The following is a 22,663-nucleotide window of genomic DNA, read 5'->3' on the forward strand; positions in this document are numbered from 1 at the left end:
ATCTAAATCATAAAATCAAGATAACCCCATAGAAAGCAATTCAAAACAAATTACGAAGTCCAATTCTCAATCAGTCTAATGTTCAAGGATGTGATTAAAAAAAACAAAAAAAACAAATTAAGTTATTCTGTCAAATTCATGACCTGGGGTAATGAGACTGAGATAACACCATATAAAAAGTAAAAAACAACATGATTTAACTCATGTTAACCTACCAAATCCATGACTCTTGGTTATGAAATTGAGATAACTCTATAGAGAGTAAATCAAAATAAATTATGAACCTCAATTCCGAATCAAACATATTAGACCCAGTGTTGAGTGATGAAATTTATAAAAAGAATACAAAAAATAAGCCAAATTAACCTGGATTAATCTATTATGCACTATTTCGGGTCATAAAGCAGAGATAACATAATAAAAAAGCAAACTAAAACAAAACATGAAACATAATTCCCAATCAAATATAATATTAAATGTTAAATTAGAAAAAAAATCAATTAAAAAACAGAGAAAAAAACTGAGTCATTTGAGTTCACATGCTAAATTCGTAATTCAAGTTATAAGATGAGGATAATCCAATAAAAAATAAATTTAATGTTAAAAAAATCATGACTTTAATTATGATATCGAGATAATTTTTTAAAAAAAATAAAAAACTTTTCAAGGGAAAATTAAAAAAACAAGGGTTAATATTAAAAATCCCTTCTTTTTTAGTTTGTTTGTTTTTTATTTGTTAATGTTAATAGAAAATAATTGATGGTATTTTAATTATTAAAAAAAAAGAGTAAAGAAAATGTACCATTCATAGCTTCTTTCACCATTTCGGACTTTAGGAGCCAAACCCTCAGAAAGCCCTACAGTCAAAAGTCAAAACGCCACCACCCAAAGGCAAAGACCTCCTAGACAAGTAGCGTAGGCACCGCACTCACTCACTCACTCACTCTCCAGTCCACTACTAGAGAACTACACACAGAAAAACTCCTAAAATGACCAAAATACAAGCTTACGAGGACTTCGTGAAGGTCCACGGCATTCTTTTAGCAGCCTCAGGACTACCTCGTACACTGCACCGCAAACTATTCGACAAACTTACTTCGGAGACTTTCGATGGGGGCGCCTACTTCCAAGTCGACCCATGCCAGGATGGCCGTCAGAGGCGCCTCCTCCTTACCTCTGCCGCCTCCATGCCCAAAGATTCCAACGTTTTTCTCATTGACCACGCCTGGACTTTTCGCCTCTCCGATGCTTATAAACAGGTACTATCTACTAAATTTTTGTACTTTTATTGTATTCTTTTAGTCAAGTGAGTTCAATTTAATGCAAAGGTTTTTCAGTTTTGAGAGGTTTCTTTGTTTATTGGATGCTTTGATTTGCTGGTGTTGTTAGAGAACGAACCAACCCAGAGAAAATGATATAGCAATTGTTTAAGTTTTTTTAAAATTGAGTCATTTGAAATGTGATGGTTTTGAGAAATTATGATCATCCCGTGGTATTGTTTTGTGGGTTTTGGGTACTAAAAACTTGTGATTGAAGGTTTTGCTAAGAGTTTTGTACACTCAAGCTCATCCGGTGTTTTTGCCTACTGATGTTTGCTTGATAGAAGTTTCTCTTTTGAAGGTTGCAGCTAAAAATCCTAGCTTTTATTTTATCTGGTCTGGAAAAATTTCTTGTTTTTGTGCTAGGATATGGTTTCTGCTAGTTATCGTTGCTGAAAGTTGACAATCTGTGATTTTTTGCAGCTTCAAGAAGTGCCAGGGTTAGCCCAGAGAATGGCTGCTTTGATGTGTGTGGATATTGATTCAAATTCCGATGCTGAAGAGATAGATGGGGATGGAGTTTCACGAGACAACTATTCAAAATTGAATGTCACTGGCATTGTTGAGAATGAAATTGGTTATGCGAAAGAGAGAGGCTATGACACTGTTAAGTGGTTGGAGCTTGAGGAACTTGACATTGACGATGACATGCTTCTCTCTCTTGATTTGTCTAGTAAATTTCCGGTCTGTCACCATTATTGTCCTTTTTTATTTGTATGTTACTATGGGAAAACACATTTATTACTGAAATTGTTTGAGAAACAATATCTCTGGTTTTAAAAAATACTCTAGATATGATGATCTTATTTAAAGCAGTACATTGTTATAGTAGCTTAGGAGGTGGCAGTTTCTGTTTTGGGTTTTTCTTTTTAATTTGTTCTTAGAATCTTTTTGATCATGCAAAGCTCAATATCTACTCCTTGCTTTTGTTTTATTAGGATTTACTAGCACTTAGCCTATATGGAAACAAGCTCGAGAATGTTGAAATAGTTGTGCAGGAAGTTACCAAATTGAAAAACCTAAAAGCTCTCTGGCTGAATAACAATCCAGTTCTAGAAAACTGGTATGTATGCTGATGTGTGGAAAAGACAATCTTCAGTCTTTGAAGCTGCCCTTAGTCTTTTTCCACTGAAGGATGACTGATATATTTTTATCTCAGTGATGGTTGTATGGCAGATACGATTTTCAAGGGATGTCCAGGGCTTGAAATCTACAACTCATGTTTCACTAGTAATTTTGGTGAGTGGGCCTTGGGATTTTGCGGAGGAGTTTATGAGAAGGATAATCCTTGCCCTATCCATCAGGACAACCATCCATTGCAGAGTGTGACATCTCTTGACCTTTCAAACAGAAGTATTCATTCTCTCATTAACAAGGTCCTGAATTTTCTTTCTATTCTAAGTTGTTGCTTCGTACTTCATTTGTTGGAGTTATAGCTCATCAATAGACTTGATCTTTCCATTTGCTTTCTCTGTATTCTCTGTTCTGAAATGTAAAAAAAATTCACATGCCAAAATGCGGGCTTTTCTCCCTCTTTGCTGAAATTTTTTGATTGTTACAAATCACCTGCATTCTTACTTATGAATCGATAATCCGACAGAATTTCACTGCTGATGCAATTGTGTTCCACTTTCCTTCAGGCATTTTCTCCTGTTGAGATGCCTTCTCTTTTACATCTGAATATTCGAGGAAATCCTCTGAAGCAGAATTCAGTTAGTGAACTGTTCAAAGTATTGAAGGGGTTTACTAGTTTGCAAACTTTAGAGGTACTCTTGTTACAGTAACTCAATGAAAAGTAAATAATGCTTGAAATTAGCAATGGATGGTATGGTTTAAGATGCTTGTTTCTTCTTTTTGCAGGTGGATTTACCTGGACCCCTAGGAGAGAGTGCTATAGAAATTCTTGAATCTGTTCCAAATCTTTCTCAGTTGAATGGCGTCGATGTATCAAAAATATTAGAAACTGGAAACCATGTAATCGATGCTGTACTTCAGCCACGCCTTCCTGAATGGACAGCTGAAGAACCTCTTGCTGATCGTGTTATTAATGCAATGTGGTTATATTTGATGACATATAGACTTGCAGACGAGGAAAAGATTGATGAAACCTCTGTGTGGTATGTGTTTTTGCGTTTAGCAAGTGATAATTCAGTACCTATTTGGCTTACTTTGTTGACATGCTATCAGCTTTGGCTGCTTAAATATCTTCACAAGCTTAAAAGTTTTGGCATGTGGCTTTTTTATGTTTAAAAGCTTAAGTTACAAAAGAGCTTTGTGTTCATCTGTTTGTCATGAGAGAAGGAATATAATTACACTAGCATAAAACTTGTAAATAGATGTTGAATTGTGGAAAATCTGAACTCAAGGTATGGGGACAGTTGTATATTCTTCTTATTATCCAGAATGATGAAGAATGCTTAAGAAAGAGCAAAGAAGTCAATGAAGGTAGAGAATTTTGATGCAACTGTAAATAGATATCACTTGGCATGTACTATACTTCATAAAAAAAAATTATGTACTATTTTTTAGGATTGGAAAGTCGAAATATTTTAGAAATATCAAGAAGCTAGGCTGAAGGACATTGTACTTTATGGTTTTATGCGAATGGTGATGATGGTATGCATAGCAGTCAATAAGAATAGTTATGTCTCTGGTGCTAGTTCTAAAGTTGTCCAAAATCCTTTCCGTTGACATTTATTTTGTGCACAAATTGCTCCACACTCTTTTAAATGCCAAAAAATACTGCTGGGTAATTTTTTTGGAGTTGGGAAGCGCACTCAAACTTTTTGAGATCAATTTTTCTTAATTAAGTGTTCTTTTGCTCTCACTTAGGGAACATGCACATGTCTGTTCAGTGATCTGGCATAGTGAAGTGTTTTATTTTGGAGTTCCTTGTAGGTATGTAATGGATGAACTAGGTTCAGCTTTAAGGCACAGTGATGAACCAAATTTCAGGGTGGCTCCTTTTCTCTTCATGCCAGAGGGAAATCTGGAATCTGCTGTGAGGTTGTCCTGCAACTTTTTTTTACCTTTCTTTCACTGATTTTGTGTATTTGTTCTCTAATTTTACTTGGCATTTGCAATTCTTTAGTGCCTTATACTGAAATTAAACAAAGTCTTTTCATGCTAAAAATAAGCTGGAATCATGAAATTAAAAGATAAAATGATGTGCCTTGTTCCAACTTGTTTTAATGCTGGTCATGGAAAAGGCTTGTGGAAAGGTTCCATGCATTATTACTCTATGATGCAATCCTACCGTTAACATGAAAATTTTTATTTCAGCTATTCCATATTATGGCCAATCCAGAATGTTCAAAATGGAGATGAATGCACTCGTGATTTCCTATTTGGTATTGGGGAGGACAAGCAACGTTCTGCCAGGCTTACAGCATATTTCCATACACCACAATATTATTTTATTCAGGTATTATCTCCTAGTTTTGTATTAACTGTTTTTTCTTTTTTGAATATAAACTCAAACTTGCTATTTGGATTGGTATTAATTGCACCATTTCCTTCAGGAGTATGAGAAATTCCATCAGAAGTTGCAATCAAAAAGTTCAACTCCCTTGCCAGTGAAGTCATCTTCCAGCAGAACCTTACGTCGTACTGATGGATGTGCTTTGCGTGTGTACACTGACTTACCTCAAGTGGAAGGATTTTTGACACGTCCTGAATTTATAATCAGTAAGTGTTATGATCCATCCTCCGATTTTTTTTTGTTTGAATCTCATTTGATTGGTAGCTTCTATCTAGTACTTGTTTGATTTAGATGTGCTATGCAATTAATTCTGAGATCTACGAGAATATTCATGCTTGTGAAATATGGGTATTAGTGTGAAATATTGCATTTCAGTGACTGCATCTCGTATTTTCTAGATTCGTGATAGATATTCAGTTTACTTCCTAAAGCTGAATGGTACAGTATGTCCTCCTTTCTCTGAAGGAATGCTAACCATGCCATTGTTATATATGTTTATATCAACTTGAATTTAGTTTGGAAAAATAAGGGAGGTTGCAGATGCTAGGGAGACCATGGAACCTTTGCAGGATCTCATCATATGGATTGTAGGGGCAAAAGGATTGGTGTAACCAACCTAGTGTGTGTTTGGTATTGTGGTGCAGGGAATTGTTGTAAAAAACACGAGTCAACATGTATCTAATGTGCAAACTCGGACTAAAAACTCGAAAACCAGTAAAATCAGACTTGACTCGTGCAAAATTGGTAAACTTTGTCAAAATCGTGCAAAATCACCCGAGTTTATGTTTTTGCACCTTTCTCATTCTATATGCTCGGTACTCTTCTCTCTCCTTTGTGTTATGTTTAAAAAAGGAGAGGTGAATGAGAAAGGAAGGAAAAAATATGGTTGGCATGCTTCAACATCTCCCAAAAACAGAATTTTTTTTTAAAATGACCCTGTGTGAGTCCACAATTGATAGTACCATGTGTCTAGAGTCTAGGCACACAGTAATTAAGCGACGCCTCTTTTATTGTTTCTGTTAATAATTATGTATCCTAGGTTGTGCTGTCTTTGTCCTCCAACTACGCCATTTTCATCATGACTCCGCTTTTGTTTCGCGTGTACACACACACACACACACACACTGTTATTCCTTGATAGCCATGAGTAAATAAATGTCAGACAAACTCATGCTAAGCCAAGTTAAAATTTTGAAAAAGGAAAAGAAGAAATGATGGCATATCATGAAGAAATATATTAAACTCATGCACCAATTATAGAACTAGCATAATTTTCATGTTACTTAAACTATATATGAATTTTTATTTGAATTATGTATTTTAAGGTGCTTAAACTTTTTTATTGTTTATTTTACTTTTATTTTAATTGTGTTATACTGTTATTTACTAGGATGGAACTATCAATATATAATTAGTTAAAAAAAAATTACTTATGATTTTATGATCCGATTTTATGATCTGAGTTTACATTATATTTTTTGTGTTGTGTCAAGAAAGCGTTTTTGACAACCTTGGTGCAGGGTGCTTATCAATTAAAAATGCATCAAAATGATGTTTTTTCATATATTTGTTATTTAATTTTTGACATTAGCACATCAAAACCATCCAAAAACACCCTAAAAGGCATCAATTTTATGCATTTTCAGTAGAAAAGCAATTTGAAAAGCAAAAAACTACTGCAAAAACAAACACTCACCTAGTTTTGAAACTTAGTTTTATCGAGGTTTCTTTTATATGAATATAGAATGTGTGCATATTAATAAGGGAAGACTTGAATGTATTTTGAAACTTGTACGGAAATCTAAAGATGTGAGGGAAAACAAGTGAAATGTAAGAAGTGCAATTGAATTTCTTTGGTTTGGTTCAAGGAAGGTTGCTGTCCTCCCAATTTGGGTGGAGAGTTTTTATGAACCAAAAAGAAAATTTAGAAATTTCTTTTCTGTTCCTAATTTTAGGATCCAAACAAAGGAAACTTGCTTAATTTCCTTTACATTACTCACATTTTTTATTCCCTTCCCTCAAAACATATAGAAGTTTGGAATCTCTTTCTCATGCTCTGACAAAGCTTCTCTTATAATTTGTTTTGTTAACAGCCACTGAGTTGAAGGATGCAGACATTATATGGACAAGTATGCAGGTGGATGATGATGTCAAAAGAGCTGCTGGAATTACAGATCAGCAATATATAAACCAATTTCCTTTCGAAGCTTGTCTTGTCATGAAACATCATTTGGCAGAGACTATTCAAAAGGTAAAGACAGGATGTCTAATGTATGTATAAATTCAAGCATGTACACTCTTGGATGAACCTGCTTTGTCCCCAAAATATCATTCTTTTCCTCCAGATAGTTTTTAATTAAACTAATAATTCAGTATCTTTGCATGAGTATCAGAACATACAACCAGGGTTTGCATTTGTTTTGCAATAATAACTGACTTTTTTAGTTCCATTTATCCAACAGGCACATGGATCTCCTGATTGGTTGCATCCTACTTACAATTTAGAATCACATCTCTCTCAACTTATTGGAGACTATTATGCACGCAAAAGAGATGGAATGAACAACCTATGGATCTTAAAACCATGGAACATGGCCCGGACTATTGATACAACTGTAACAGATAATTTGTCTGCTATTATCCGCCTGATGGAAACTGGTCCAAAAATATGCCAGAAATATATAGAGCATCCTGCTTTGTTCCAAGGCAAGAAATTTGATCTCCGTTATGTAGTACTGGTTCGCAGTGTGAAGCCTCTGGAACTGTTCCTTGCAGATGTTTTCTGGGTATGCAGCTTTTCTTTGTTGATTTGCTAAGATGCCAAATGATATGGAACAGATTTTCAAATTCCTTCTTTTAGGATTCCTATCTTGAAATAGTTATTTCATCTTTATTTTCAGGTTAGGTTGGCAAACAACCAATACACTCTTGACAAGCACAGCCTTTTTGAGTACGAGACCCACTTTACTGTTATGGTATGTGTTAACCATTTTTGCATTGAAGTTGCAAAATCTGAAATATTTTGGTCATAAACGTGCTTCAAGAGGTTGAAAATGGGATGTAGAAGAAAGAAAGAAAAAAAAGCATCTTGCCATCCAGTTTTGTTAAATGGGGATTTTTTCCTTCACATTGTCATAATTGGCTGGGATTTTAACGTACATTTCTGCTTAGCGAGATTTGTTTCTTGACTTTGATGTAATTGGGAATGGCTTGCAGAACTATCGTGGAATATTGAATCACAAGAACACTCCAGAGTTTGTGAAGGAATTTGAACAGGAGCACCAAGGTAACAGCCTCCATCACTTATTGCTTTCCTTCCTGAAGAGAATGGTTATTCACAACCAGAAACTTATCCATTGGATAACAGCATTTACTAAATGTAGATTCCTGTGTCTGTTGCAGTTAAATGGTTGGATATCCATGAGAGAGTGAGAAATATGATTCGATCTGTTTTCGAGGCAGCTGCAACAGTACATCCAGAGATGCATAGTCCAATGTCCAGGGCAATGTATGGCGTGGATGTCATGCTTGATAGCTCTTTCCAGCCAAAGTTATTGGAGGTTTGTAGTTGCCAATGTGTTTCTTTCTCTGATGCTCTCCTAGCATCATGTGGTCAATGTATAGTTTGAAATCAAACCTTAAGCACAACAAGATAGGAATCGTATTTAGCTTTTTGTTCATTGTTCAATATGATTGCTGCAAGGTAGCTTTCCCTGGCCTTTTGAAGATGAAGTGTTCATTTTCTGTATGCAGGTCACTTACTGTCCAGACTGTACAAGAGCATGCAAGTATGATACACAAGCTATAGGTGGAGGGGGAGAATTATTGAAAGGTAGTGATTTCTACAATTATGTGTTTGGTTGTCTCTTTCTTGATGAAACTAGACATGTGTGCCCATTGTAATTTAGCTTTAAGGATTTTCTTATGTATACAATTGTATTCATGAAGACTTAGTTTTGTTTTGTTTTTCTTTTTTGTTCACTATAGTTGTCATAGATGAGTGTATCCTTGTATGTTTAAGAATACTATTTTCAGCTTGGATTTAGTCACTTCTTTTTTTGTTCTGTTTTGTGACAATTAAAACCCAGCATATCTTCAAATTGACATTCCTAATCATCAGAGTATCCTATCAAAAGAGGTAGCCCTATATTAGCATTGTTCCAGTTTCTTTAGTATCCTGTCGTCTGATTATTTCCCTTTTCCTTTCCCCTCCCCCATAATTTTGTTGATGCACCACCTATATCTACGTTTTTTTTTTTGTTTTTTTTTCAAGAAAAGGAAATAACATAAATCTGTCATGTGCTTCTGCTGGTAAGGAATTACATTTAATACTTCCCAGCAAATTCTGTAAAACCAGAGAAGGCAAAACAATGAACTGCTATGGACAGCAAAAAAAACTTCATGATGAATTGTTATGCCCATCCAGCAATCGACGACTGAAGGGTGGCGCCCATTCATGCTTTTTATGGATGGCGTTTGTATGCTGCACGAACAGAGTATCACAAAAGAATGGTGGTAAAATTCAGGGGCAACTAAGTTCTGTGGTGCTCAGTTGTTTCAGTTGATGAATGTGATTGATTTATTGATGTCGGAAGCTTCTTTTGCAATTCAAGATTTGACATTCGCTCAGCTTCGAATGCTCGCTCGAGCTGTAAAATGACAAATTTATGAGGTAAATCACAAGCACAAGGGGTACGTAGCTGCCAGGGAACTCCATTCCCCTAAAATGGCACTCAGCCTTTCATCCTCTTGCACGTACAATTCCAGCATTTCATCAATCAAAGCAAAATCCCAAAAACACTTGGAAACCAGAAAAAATTTCTTCAGCCAAAACCCTACTTCCTTGTACATCTTTTTTTTTTCTCTAGTGAAAATAGGTCTTTTTTATTAGAAAAATATTTTTTGTGATTAAAATTTGGCATCATATGAGAAGGAAATCTCAATAAAAGAAATAATGTTAGTAATAATTTTGATGAAGAAGTATCAAAGAACTAAAAAAAATAATTAATTTAATAAAACTATATAAAAAATTAACATGATTTAAAAAAAAAGTATTCTAAATGAATATTTATGAGAAATTTGTTTTTAAAAACAAAATCCTGCATATTAGATTTATGTAATTTTTTATATAAATTAAGGAACAACATTACCATAATAAATTCAATTTTTATTTAAAAAATAAGGCATAATTGGATATTTCTAAATTTTATTGTATTAATCCTAATTAAAAAATAATTTTAATATAAAATAAAAATAGTAAAAGGATAGGCCTTCAATACTCAAGCCAGGCCAAATACCTATTTTACTTTGTTAAAGTAAGCAAATGACACATATTTTACCTGTTTTTTTTTTTTAAATCCTAGTAGTGAATTTTGTCTACCTGGACAAATAACTTGTCATCGTCTCATTCAAGCTTCAACCATGTTCAATGGCTACAAAATAGGGTTCTAGAGCATTTGAACCCTAAACACTAAGTGTTGTATTATATTCACTTAAAATACCTAAAAAAAATCATCTTAAAAAGCTGAATAACCTTTCTAACAACCCAAAAAGCCTTCCAATATGTGTAATATCTTAAAATCAAATTGAAAAAAAACTGTCCAAGTATATATATATATAGGCATTATTGAAGGTAAAAATCATCTCTATTTATTAAATTTTTCTTTTAAAGTTTACTAAATAAACAAAGTATTAGAGTTATGATTCATCCTTAATTTAGTATTAAAATTTTATTTGCTTATCGGATTTAAAAAATTTAAAGAATTAAAAACTCTAAATATTAAAATTAAAGTTATTAATAGCTGAAATCCAGCATCTAAAAACTTTTTTTTCCTCAATTTTGTTTTAATTTTCTCATCTCTCTACAAATATAATAAAAATAGAGTTTAGAATTAAAATATAATAACTTAAAAAAATAAAAATAAAAGATGAGAGAATTAAAATTTTAATAATTAAATGGAACTTTTATATGCATTTTATGAAAAAAAAATTTTATTTATGTAAATTTTAATCTTTTATCTTTTAATTTGTTTTTTAAATAGAAGTTAAAGTTTTTTTTATATAAAATTACTCGTTAATTTAACATGTATTTAACGGCATAAGGTAAGATAGATAAAACAAATCAAAATATATTTAAGCGCATAAAACTATGAAAATATAATTTTAAACCTGGGTTGTCCTCGCTACGTTGACAGACAAGTGACGTAACTCCAAGTCCCTGAAAAACCCTAACACAGAATGACATGGGGTTCCATTCATGAGCCCCTTCCCCAATCACCAGCGTCTTCTTCATACCTTTGAAAACCCCCCGCAAATTTCCATTCCATTCACTGATTCAAATACACCAAATTTCAACTTCAAATGTATAATTTCTGCTTTAAAGTCCACTTTTGTTGTTAATTGATTGAAATTCTCTTTTTGGGGTCACCATATTTTGGTTTGCTATGGGACTCTTTGTGGGTTTTTCGTTATCTCCATGACGTGCAGAGATTTTAACAAAAAAAACCCACATAAACTGGGAGACCCAATAGAAAATCTGGCTGTATTCAAAGAGGAGTCATTGCTTTAAATTACAGTAGTGGAGTGGGGTTGCATATGACCCTCTTTTCTTTAACTGGACCTTTCAGGGTTCGAGCATCCACTATTGCCATTGCCCGTTTTCACGGTCAAACTCAAGGAGGATCTCGCTTTTACCCTGATAGACAGGTAATTCAAAACCCAGAATCTTGGTTTGTCAAAGTAGTTTCCACACTTTTTGTCAATTCACATTCTTTGGATGCTTGTTTGAATTACTTGTGTGAAAAGTTGACACCTTTGATTGCATTTGAGGTAATCAAAAGGTTTAATAATCCAAAAGTGGGTTTCAAGTTTTTGGAGTTCAGTAGATTGAATTTGAATGTCAATCATTGCTATTCCACTTATAATTTGCTTATGAGGTCCTTATGTCAAATGGGTCACCATGATTTGGTGAATATTGTGTTTGATTACATGGGAAGTGATGGGCATTTGCCTGATAGTAAACTTTTAGGATTTATGGTAACTTGGATGGCGCAGGCGAGCGATTTTGATATGGTTAAGAAATTGCTTGCTGAGGTTCAGGGTAAGGAGGTTCGCATTAATTCATTTGTCTATAATAATTTGTTGAGTGTGTTGGTTAAGCAGAATCAAGTGCACGAGGCCATTTACCTGTTTAAAGAGTATTTGGTAATGCAATCTCCTCCTGACACTTGGACTTTTAATATTCTTATCCGAGGTCTTTGCAGAGTAGGGGGTGTGGATAGAGCTTTTGAATTTTTCAAGGATATGGAGAGTTTTGGATGTTTACCTGATGTTGTCACATATAATACTCTTATAAATGGATTGTGCAAGGCAAATGAAGTACAGAGAGGGTGTGAATTGTTCAAGGAAATTCAGTCTAGAAGTGATTGTTCACCAGACATTGTGACTTATACATCAATTATATCGGGGTTTTGCAAGTCAGGTAAGATGAAGGAGGCCTTGAATTTATTTGAGGAGATGATGAGGTCTGGGATTCAGCCCAATGTAATCACTTTTAATGTTCTTATTGATGGCTTTGGCAAGATTGGGAACATAGCTGAAGCAGAAGCAATGTACAGAAAGATGGCATATTTTGATTGCTCAGCTGATGTAGTCACCTTCACTTCCTTGATTGATGGCTACTGTCGAGCTGGTCAAGTGAACCACGGCTTGAAGTTTTGGAATGTGATGAAAACAAGAAATGTATCTCCAACTGTTTATACTTATGCTGTTCTCATTAATGCTCTTTGCAAGGAGAATAGACTTAATGAAGCTCGTGATTTTCTGGGGCAAATAAAGAATAGTAGTATAATTCCAAAACCATTTATGTACAATCCTGTGATTGATGGGTTCTGCAAGGCTGGCAATGTGGATGAGGGGAATGTGATTCTAAAAGAGATGGAAGAGAAGAGATGTGACCCTGATAAGGTGACATTTACCATTCTTATTATCGGGCATTGCGTGAAAGGAAGAATGTTTGAAGCAATTAATATTTTTAATAGAATGTTGGCAACCAGGTGTGCCCCTGATAACATCACAGTTAATTCTTTGATATCCTGCCTTTTGAAGGCTGGGATGCCTAATGAAGCCTATCGCATTAGGAAAATGGCATTAGAGGATCGTAACTTGGGTTTGTCATCTTTTGAGAAAGCTATTCCTTTGAGGACAAATACAGACATCCCAGTGGCAGTTTGAAAGAGGGTGTGGTGCAAAATTAAAATCGGCTTGTTGGAGCTGTCAAATGAAAAGGGCTTTTCCATCATCTCGCATCTCTACCTTTTAGCATAAATGAGCTACGAGACGGTTTCAAACAGTAAGTTCTTTGTTGTTTTTAACTTTTCAGTGAGATCAGCAAATCAAATATTACTTCAAATATGCTGCCTTTGTTGAATTTCTATTTTTCTCTACTTGTATGCATTTGTCTTCTTGACCTTCAAAGCATCTTTGCACTTCTGATGTGGATAATTAATTTGGTTACTTCCTCTCACATATTTATAACGTTGACAGTAATTATATATTTTTTTCCCGTAAACTTCTTAATTATGCTCTATATTGCTTAATATGAAATGCAGCTAGTTTTATTGTGGTGATGTCTGTTATTAGCCATGTCCTATTGTTTAATGGCATTACCAAATCTAATGGAGGAAAGTGGTTGCTCTGGTGACTGGAGTTGTGACATGTTTAACTGATGCTAGATAGCTCAAATGTCAGTGTGGACATTGAGGTACTGAGTTCTAATGTATAAAATAGCATGAATAAGGCAGAATTTATGCAGAAATAAATAGAAAAAGAGGAACCAAAAAAGCAGTATGATAGACCAGGTGCGTCTTAGGATTTTTAAGTTTGTGACTTTGGTTGTAGAAGGCCTCAGTTTATTGTTAAAATTCTTCATAATGACTAGCAACAACAATAATCTCCATGAAGAGAATTGAGAAGTGGGCATGTCCATGACCAACATGTATTCTAGCTGTCTACTGGTTGTAGCTTGTAAGTTGGGGATGCATGAATGATTTGGAAGGAATTTTGTTTGCTGAAACTGCAATGTTACTTCTAGGATGTGAGGAGGATGAAGAATAAGAGAGAGCATCAGTTAATATCAAGTTTAAGTGGAGAAATACTGCATCCAATCTAACTATAGGGATCACCACAATAATAGTGGCCCGAGTCCTTTTATGAAGTAGAACACTATGGTGTTGGAGTGGATCGCGGTACTTGCAATTTTATCACATCATGCAAGGGAGACAAACTGACAACTTGCGTTAACATTTGCATCTCTACCAGTGAACATCTCACAAGAGTGTCCAGCATAGTCAAAGATGTATATCCAAAATGTTGGTAAAGTTCATGTCTGGATAAAACATGTGAGAGTGAAGTGGTAACGTCTTGAACTTAGCATTCTTATTTGATGCCAAGTGGTCATGTATCTGTTCAGGCTCACAACTATCAAAAGCTTATCTTAGTTGCTATCAATTCGAATTCTTGGTGGTCATTTTTTTTGTTGCGCATTATTATTCATCTACTTGTATGTGAGTTCTTGATGTCTGTCTTGCTTAATGGACTTTGCAGGCTGGCAGCGTTTGCATGTTTCAAGGCATTGGTGGATCACGAATTGTATACAATACAGTTTTGAGGTTAAAATTGTTTATATCTGATCTGAACATACAGGGTCATGACCTGTGTCCTTTTTTTACGATCTTGGATAGAAATTGGGGAAAGGCGGTTTTGGGGTTTCCAGTGTACACAAGTCAAGCAGGTGGGCAGGTAGTCAAGAGCAGTAACTTTTCCCATGTACATCAACAATGCCTTTCATGTCTGATATGATATCAAAACGGATCCAAGGGCATGGAAGAATCAAGCAATGTGGCCAATTTTAATCAATTTCACTTTCAGTTTGATCTTGGTAGCGTTCAGCACTGTTTTGATTTGTTGTCTCTGATCGCCATTTTGCTTTGCATAGTACTGAATTCCTCAGTGGGGTTGGTTTTTTGGGTAACAGATCCATTCTCAAATAAAAATATATGCTGCAATTGATTTAAACAAGGCATTGTGTTCTACATGACTGCAAATGGTACCACATCACGGTACTCGTAGCACAAAGGTCTATACATTATATTGGGAAATAGGGCGTATTATTTTCGTACATCAATACACATGGGCATGCACCTTGGATGCAAATTCCTATTACATTACTGAAACTAGTATCGCACACCACAAACCACTCATCCAAGAGCTCATCAAATCTTCACAATCAAGCTGCCACGACAGGATATGATGCACAGGTTGCAATACCTGCAAAAATAAAATCAGGATAAGCATTCTGAACATAAAGGCAAGTCAACAATTGCTCAAGTACGAAACCAGTCGAAATCCCTATTATCTTGGCATCACATTTCAATGGGGCCCGTTCACAGTTAGTTCAACAGTTTGCTAATGCATCAAATATTCCCTCAAGTGGTTTCACAGTCGATCTATATATAGGTTGGGACTTACCACACATGTTCTTCCCCATCTCCATCTTAAAGTAACCGTTGTCGCCCCAGTCTTCTCCCCAAGAGTTCTTGATCAGCCAATATGGGATACCATTCTCAACTCCATAACCAACTGCAAGAACAGCATGGTTCACATCCTGCCACAAACCCAAGAGAATGTCAGAAAGAAATCGTCATATATAAAGGTTATAACTAATAAGCGTTCAAGTACGCAAGCGGGAAGAATATTTATGTGTTTGATGGTTTACATCCATTCAAGCTACCTATCTCAACATGCCCATCTAGCCGGGACAAGTAACTGAACTAATATAACATCAATAAGAGATCATGAGAGGCGTTACTTAAAGGTTGTTGACTTATGCAGTCACTTGACATTTCGAATCTCGAATGTAAACTAGATGTTTCTAAAAGTTTAAAAAGGAGCAATGTCCCCCAAAATTTTATTGAAACAATACCATCTGACCGATTCCATTGAATAAGATTATCGCCCTAAAAACAGTTGAACTCACCATGGGAGTACTGCCACAAGTGTTGGTGGTGTAAACTCCTTCCTTGTACAGACGGAAACTACCTACTACCTCGAATGCAACGCTAACTGGACGAACAAATGCAACTGCATGCTTCAATTCGTCTTCAGCACCCTGTATTTGAGTATAAGATTAGGGAACCTCAAATGATATTAATAACGCATACTAGCATTGAAGTTTTGAGAGTAGCAAATGATCAATGGCCAGATTCTGAACCCCCCAAGAGACCATGTTTAACTATAACAGCCTCTTGTAGCAAATGGAGAATGAACAGATATTCAAACTAGGAAATGAAGAGTCTCTACTCTCCACAAAGGGGATTGTATACTATTAGATCTCTAGAGTATTTGGGCTAGAAAAACACAGCTTCTTCAAGCTGCAACATGGATCAAATGAAGTAATTACTCTCAATGCTAATATTAGAGGTATAAGAATGCTCATATGCCGAAAACAAGTACATCTACAATAACCAACCCAAAAACAAAATATGCACACCAAGGTTTGCCAACTCAACAGCTCGAGTGAGAAATTTCCTGCTCAAGAGGGGCCAGAAAGAATATGCATACAAAATATTATTTAGGGGAATTGTGCACGCTACTTACCAGTGTAATGTTCACTGATTCGACAACTCGGACACCAACGTTCTCCGATGAGAACTTGCAGGCTTCATCTTTTCCAGTGTAAGGATATGCTTCTTCGGTGTCAAGGCCACCATTGAATTTAATGTATTCAAAGGCTTGGGATGGCAATCCACCATTGCAGCCAAAGTTATTAAATGCTCTAGCACAGTCCACAAGCTGCTGTTCAGACAGAGAGATTCCTTTCCCAAAAGCCTGGTGGTAAGCAGCCTCTAGAGCTCCAGTGGTACTGCAGTAGAAAAATACTCAAGTTAACAAGCATGAAACATATAGTTAAAACCAGCAAATTTCAATTTTTTTAACCTGAAAGTCCAGCAAGATCCACAGTGACCTTGATTCTTAACGGGACTGACTATGCCTTCTTCCCTCCAGTCTTTCTATACACACAGAACACAGCCCATGATAAATATTTACTAGTATTTACTAATTAAGCAATAAAGATCATATATATATATAAAGAAAAGTAGTACCGTTTCAGGAAGAACAGCGTTGGTAAGCTTGTGATTGCCCCTTGTGGTTGCAGAGCAATTTTGGGCAGCTCCCAGTCTGTACTTTTGGAACTCTTGCCATGTCCAATCAGCAAATTCTGCAAAATCATGAAAACGTTTGGATTATGCTACCTTCAACCACTAAACAGTAATAAGTGGATCTAATCTAATTAACTAATAAGACTTACGATTAAGACCAAGAGTGTAAGGCAAGCCCTTTTTATTGGTGGATCTAATCAAATCCAAACTCTCCGAGAATATTGCAAACCTCAACTTCATCTCCCCCTCTGTCTCATACCTCTTTCCATGCCTTCAAACAAGCCAAACATCCGGTGGGATAAGAAAAACAAACAAACATAACCATCTGATTATTGTATGATCATCATATTTAACAGAAACGTACCTGTGAGCAAAACGAGCAAAGGAGAGAGCCCGACGAGATTGGCCTAAGACCTTAACAACAGAAGATTCGAAGTCATGGAGACGGTCAGATACGAGTTTGATTAGATTGGATTCATCGAAACTTGACCCCGCTGCAACGCAGCATAGCAGGAACAAGATCGATGAGACCACCAACCCAGTGACACGAGCCATGATTTACTTGTTTTGGTGGGTGGTCGATGATAAATAATGGGAGCGAGAGGTGGAGGATTTTATTGGCTTTGAGAATCTCTGGGCAAGGAGCAAAGTACATTTTTACTCCTCGACTATCATGTGATTCTAGGTTAGGTCTCCAAGAAAAATATACTCCCAATTGGGTCCTCACCGATCAAACATCACCCCACTATTAAAATTCATAGTAAAGCCTTAAGATGAGGGTTAATTGGATAATACTAAATAATTAAGGGGCTCAATTTCTATTTTGTTTTGTTTGGTGACCTTATTGATAATTGGGGGACAAATATGTCCTTTTCCGAAGAATCTTTTGTTTTGTTGGTGGGCCTTTCCTTCTTTGAATTGTTTTGTGGAAGTTTGTGGAACAGAATCCTCTCCTCCTCTACTAGAACACGCAAGTTCCGTTATCGCTTACTGTGACGCACATGGTGACGCTTAACGGCTCCCCGTCGTTGTAACTTTTCAAATCATAGATGTCCATGTCGATTTGATGGTTTCTTTATTTTTAAACTGTTTTTTATTTAAAAATAAATTAAAACATTTTTTATAATAGCACTATAAATATATTTAAAAATATCAAAAATTTTTAATTTTAAAAAAAAAATTTAATTTTTTCAAGAAAATTTTTAAAACATACAAAACTTAGACTGATATGAAAAGAAATCGAAGCACTGGATCGGGTCAATTTATTATTATTACAAAGTTACTGTTTTTTTTTTTATATAGAAATGTTTTTTTAATTTGATACCATATGGAGTTTGGTCGGCCAATTAAATCATAAATCGGCTATGCTAGTTCATTCAATTTAATACCTAGCTCAGGTCAAGTTTAAGGATATAGATTTTTCAAGTCCAACCTTGCAAGCCGGGTTTAACAATTTTAACCTCATAATTATCAATGTTCTATGTTTGACTTGTGAGATAAAAATAGAGATTGAGGTTAATGATTTTTTAAAAATATTTGGTAAAAGAATTGCATAAAATCTTGAGTGATGACAACTACATTAGTTATTTTCTAATTAAATTAGCTAAGTTGTTGAGAGCAATTAAAGAAGTCTCGTGGATTATATTAAAAAAATAAAATATATGGTAAAAAAAGTTGTTATATATATATATATATATATATATATATATATATATAATGTGGTTGTCTGGGTTAGCTTACTCGCACTTTGACTAATTTCACGGACCTTGAAATTAATGACCATGTAAGTCTCCATTGGCCTTGAGGTTCATGAGATTCGAACTGATGATCTTTAGGGAACAACTTAGAACCTGATCGGTTGAGTTATACCACTCAGGGTTGTATTACTAAAAGATATTAATTATACAAATGGTGGTTTCAACCTCTTGTTTATGTTGTGCAAAAGGTGAGATTTGGAGGAAAAGGATATAAACAAAGGAGGTAAAAAAGAAAAGAAATATGAGAGGTTACGACAATATCTCATATGAATGTTTTTAAGTTAAATATCCATAATAGATTAAAAACTAAAAACAAAATTAATCAGCCATTGACACTTGAAAATTACTAAATAGTGAAAACCCATGATAAATATGTGAAGACAATTTTTTTTTATTGAGAATAGAATTGACAAAATAAACTTTTGAGTTGTTTGAAAATGTGTTCACACAAGCATAAACTACATGTAGAAGCATTGATACTTCATGAAATGGAAGCACTGAACAACAACTTCACTTTGGTTTAACCCACAAATAACTAAATCTACATTGAAATCTGACTTTAAGTTATGCAAGTTAGCTGAGCAGTCATGTTTTTGTAAACATTTGATTTTATTTAAAGAATAATATTTTTTATTTTATAATAGTGGCTCTATCTATTTATGATTCTCATAACTATTTTAAAATCTTAACAATTGACATAACGTAAATAATAATGATGATGATGTAATATTAATCATTTGATGCATCTTGATGCAGGTCAATAAGATGACCAACTCAATCTACATGTCAAATAGAAGTGTATGTCAAATAGAAGTGTGGCACTCTATACCTAAACCATGTGCTTCTTAAATGAATGGATTAATAATGCTAAAATATATAGATCTTGAGAACACTCCAAGCAAAATGTTGAAATATAAAATCGACACCAAGCTTTTTGTGCCAGGATCTCAATTTTAAAGGTGCTATATATAATATATAAAGACCTATAATTGTTTTTAGATTGCTAAGAGAAGTTCAATAAAAGAACAATTTGATGGTTACAAACTGCACATTTATGTTTAATTTTTTTTAAAAAAAATTATTAAATCCTAAATCTTTTCTTACCACTCATTTCAATATATATATATATATATATATATATATATATATATATATATATATATATCTCAAATGGTTACTAATAAAGAATAACAAAAACAAAAAAAAGTGAGCCCTTTTTTTATTATCCTAAAGAAATAATGGGCATTTTTACATCATAACTAAATATTAGAGAGAAAGAATTATGAGGTTCAATAAAGATGTTTTTTTTTGTTACATTCAGTTATGGATTTTTTTTATATTGAACACTAACAACAAATGTTTATATCAAGCCTTTTTTTTTCTATTCTAGTGGATTACTTTCTAGGCACCAAAGAAGGATATAAATATGGATAAGGGAATGTATCTCAAAATATCAATATAAAAGGAGTTACCTTTAAAAGAAAGAGATATGGGACATGATGGTGAAGAGCAAAAAAGGAGTTAAACTTTAGCAATATATCAATATGGATAAGGGAATGTATCTCAAAATATCAATATAAAAGGAGTTACCTTTAAAAGAAAGAGATATGGGACATGATGGTGAAGAGCAAAAAATTAAACTTTAGCATAATCAAATTCCCTGCAGTACCATTAATCACTAAACAAAAAAAATATCAAACCAAAATTGATCAAAATTAGGATTTTAGATTTAGAGACTAAGCAATATTAATCAAAAAGGAAAAATCTGGGTTTCATAAGTTAAGATTTAAACAGTTTGTTAGATTCATTTTCCTTATCAATTTAAGATGAAATTTGTGAAGGGGTCAATTTGCTGCATTTCCACCAACCAAGCTATGTATTCTTTAAGACTTGAAAATGAAAACAAACAAACACAAGCATATACTATAAAAAAAATGATAACATTTGTGAGGTCTACCAATGCCGTGACAACAGATTCATCAAGTTCTAAAACTGTTGGACGACCTATGACAATAACAAATATATCAGTGAACACATTTCATTGTGTCTGTAAAGGATGATGAGGTTTCAAAAATAAATCTATAATAAGGATTGTAAGATCTATCTAGATAAAAAAAAAGTTAAAAAAAAAGATGAATTATTAAGAAGGGTGATAGAACAACAATAGTAATAATAAATTGACTATATATAAGAATGTTAAGAGTCTAGAAACCCTTTAAAAATCTTAGCAATTGGATCCTTTATTGCAATCCATGTAAGACACAATCTAATAAAACTAGTCAAATCTTAGCCTTTCTAGATTCTTACATTTTTAATGTGTATTTTAACATCCATTTCTGAATTTTTTGAAGCACAAAGCACATATGAATGAATATGCATACATTGGCATATTGTTTGGAGTCATCTTGTGTGCCCTCCTATTGTTTATGTTAAATATTCAAGTAATTTATAGAAATTCAACTAAAGCAAATATAAACAAAAGCAAGCAAAGATTTTAAAATCATCCACAACAGTAAGAGGATAAGTGCAAAAAGAACAAACCAATAATGAAAATGCTTAGAAAGAGTTAAAAGCTTGGTAAGCAACCTTTTAAAATCACGTTTTTCTTTTCCTCAAGCAAAGTCTTCTTGAGGTTTGCATCATCGGCTTTAAAAGCTTCAAAATTAGAGTTTTCTTGGTTAATTTAGTCAACAAAGTAAGAGAAGACAATGTTTCTCACCTAAAGGTGTAATTGTTTTTTTTTCTTTTTTTGGATCAATTTCATAGTATACATCATCATTCAATTCCTCTTGATTAGACTTATCTCACTCCTTTAAGCAATGTATTGGCTTTACAACCTAACCAAATTGAAAAACAAAATTACATTCATTTACTAATTCTAGGAAAGGTTCCAAATAAATGAAAGAGACATACAAAACTGAAGAAATAAACAACATATAAAATGAAATAAACTAACAAATTAATCTTTATCACATAACAATTGAAGTTCATATAATTATAATGAAAATGTATAAATTTAAATAAAATTGATAAAGGTCAGTGCATAGCAAACAATAGGAATCAAACCAAGTGCAAATGTCACTGAATATGTAAGGAAAAAGTATGAAGAAATTGGAAACTAAAAGCGATGGAAAAACCAAGCGAGGAATAACCTAGGAAAAACATAAAAGATTAGGAAAGGCCAGCAAAGCAAGAACAATAGGTAAATACATTGTCTGAAAACAAGCCTAGTGGATTATATAAAAAAAGGGGAAAGCCTCATAAAAAACCACAAAATCAACTTTAATATGTTCTTTCAAGCAATCACCTTTCAGAAAATCCGACAATACAAGCATCAATCGTCCATATAATTGCTAGTAATCCATACACAAAAAAGAAAGACATTGACCTATATCAACTGGAAACCATTTAGCATACTGATAATCAATTCTAATAAAATAATCATCCAGTACAAATTAAACAATTAATCATGTAATGAACCGATGTTTAATAAAAAGATATCATAATTATCTTTACCTGAGGAATCAAGTGAATGGATGCCAATGACGATGAGGAGTCTATTGTAACAAAGACCAACCAGATTTGTAAATTTTTGTTTTGTTTTTTGCACGGTTAAGTAAAAAAAAATGAAAAGGTAAGAGGGCTTTGTAAAGGAAAAAAAATTAAGGGTAAAAGGGCTTTGTAAAGGAAAAAAAAAGAATTTGCATAAACATAGTTGATTCTTATACTTATTCTTATTTGATTTTAAAAAACCATAATTAGAAGCTAATAAATATAGGAATTTTAGAGATCCAAAGAAAAGACAAATCAAAATTTGAAAGAGCAAGATAAAAAGAGAGAATCAGAAAACAAGAAGGAAAGTTACTTGAAATTTCCCCCTTTCTCTAC

The 22,663-nt window shown here is 33.9% G+C and overlaps 3 protein-coding genes across 4 annotated transcripts; 2 read left to right on the plus strand and 1 right to left on the minus strand.

Annotated features, from left to right (window-relative positions):
* The first annotated feature begins 828 nt into the window (after positions 1 to 828).
* LOC133687871 (uncharacterized) lies at positions 829 to 8,864 on the plus strand. Its single transcript, XM_062107207.1, has 15 exons — positions 829 to 1,259; positions 1,743 to 2,003; positions 2,258 to 2,382; positions 2,479 to 2,695; positions 2,960 to 3,085; positions 3,180 to 3,436; positions 4,218 to 4,325; positions 4,602 to 4,743; positions 4,841 to 5,006; positions 6,894 to 7,051; positions 7,263 to 7,586; positions 7,701 to 7,775; positions 8,017 to 8,086; positions 8,203 to 8,360; positions 8,554 to 8,864. Exons 1-15 carry the CDS (start codon positions 990 to 992, stop codon positions 8,701 to 8,703), a joined length of 2,607 nt encoding a protein of 868 aa, XP_061963191.1. The 5' UTR covers positions 829 to 989; the 3' UTR covers positions 8,704 to 8,864.
* Positions 8,865 to 10,978: 2,114 nt separating this feature from the next.
* Positions 10,979 to 14,730, plus strand: LOC133687874 (pentatricopeptide repeat-containing protein At2g06000). Of its 2 annotated transcripts, none has more exons than XM_062107211.1 (2): positions 10,979 to 13,150; positions 14,404 to 14,730. In XM_062107211.1, the coding sequence occupies exon 1, from the start codon at positions 11,395 to 11,397 to the stop codon at positions 13,030 to 13,032; it is 1,638 nt and encodes a 545-aa protein (XP_061963195.1). In that variant the 5' UTR covers positions 10,979 to 11,394; the 3' UTR covers positions 13,033 to 13,150; positions 14,404 to 14,730. The 2 variants fall into 2 exon arrangements, with proteins under 2 accessions (XP_061963195.1, XP_061963196.1); XM_062107212.1 differs by lacking the exon at positions 14,404 to 14,730 and adding an exon at positions 13,892 to 14,326.
* A 108-nt stretch (positions 14,731 to 14,838) lies between these two features.
* LOC133687875 (thiol protease aleurain-like) lies at positions 14,839 to 17,622 on the minus strand. Its single transcript, XM_062107213.1, has 8 exons — positions 17,383 to 17,622; positions 17,168 to 17,289; positions 16,962 to 17,077; positions 16,795 to 16,868; positions 16,456 to 16,720; positions 15,836 to 15,967; positions 15,328 to 15,463; positions 14,839 to 15,126 (listed from the first exon to the last, which is right to left on the minus strand). The coding sequence occupies exons 1-8, from the start codon at positions 17,571 to 17,573 to the stop codon at positions 15,086 to 15,088; spliced, it is 1,077 nt and encodes a 358-aa protein (XP_061963197.1). The 5' UTR covers positions 17,574 to 17,622; the 3' UTR covers positions 14,839 to 15,085.
* Between the last annotated feature and the right edge of the window lie 5,041 nt (positions 17,623 to 22,663).

The sequence above is a fragment of the Populus nigra genome, chromosome 3 (assembly GCF_951802175.1).
Source record: "Populus nigra chromosome 3, ddPopNigr1.1, whole genome shotgun sequence".
Lineage (NCBI taxonomy): Eukaryota > Viridiplantae > Streptophyta > Magnoliopsida > Malpighiales > Salicaceae > Populus > Populus nigra.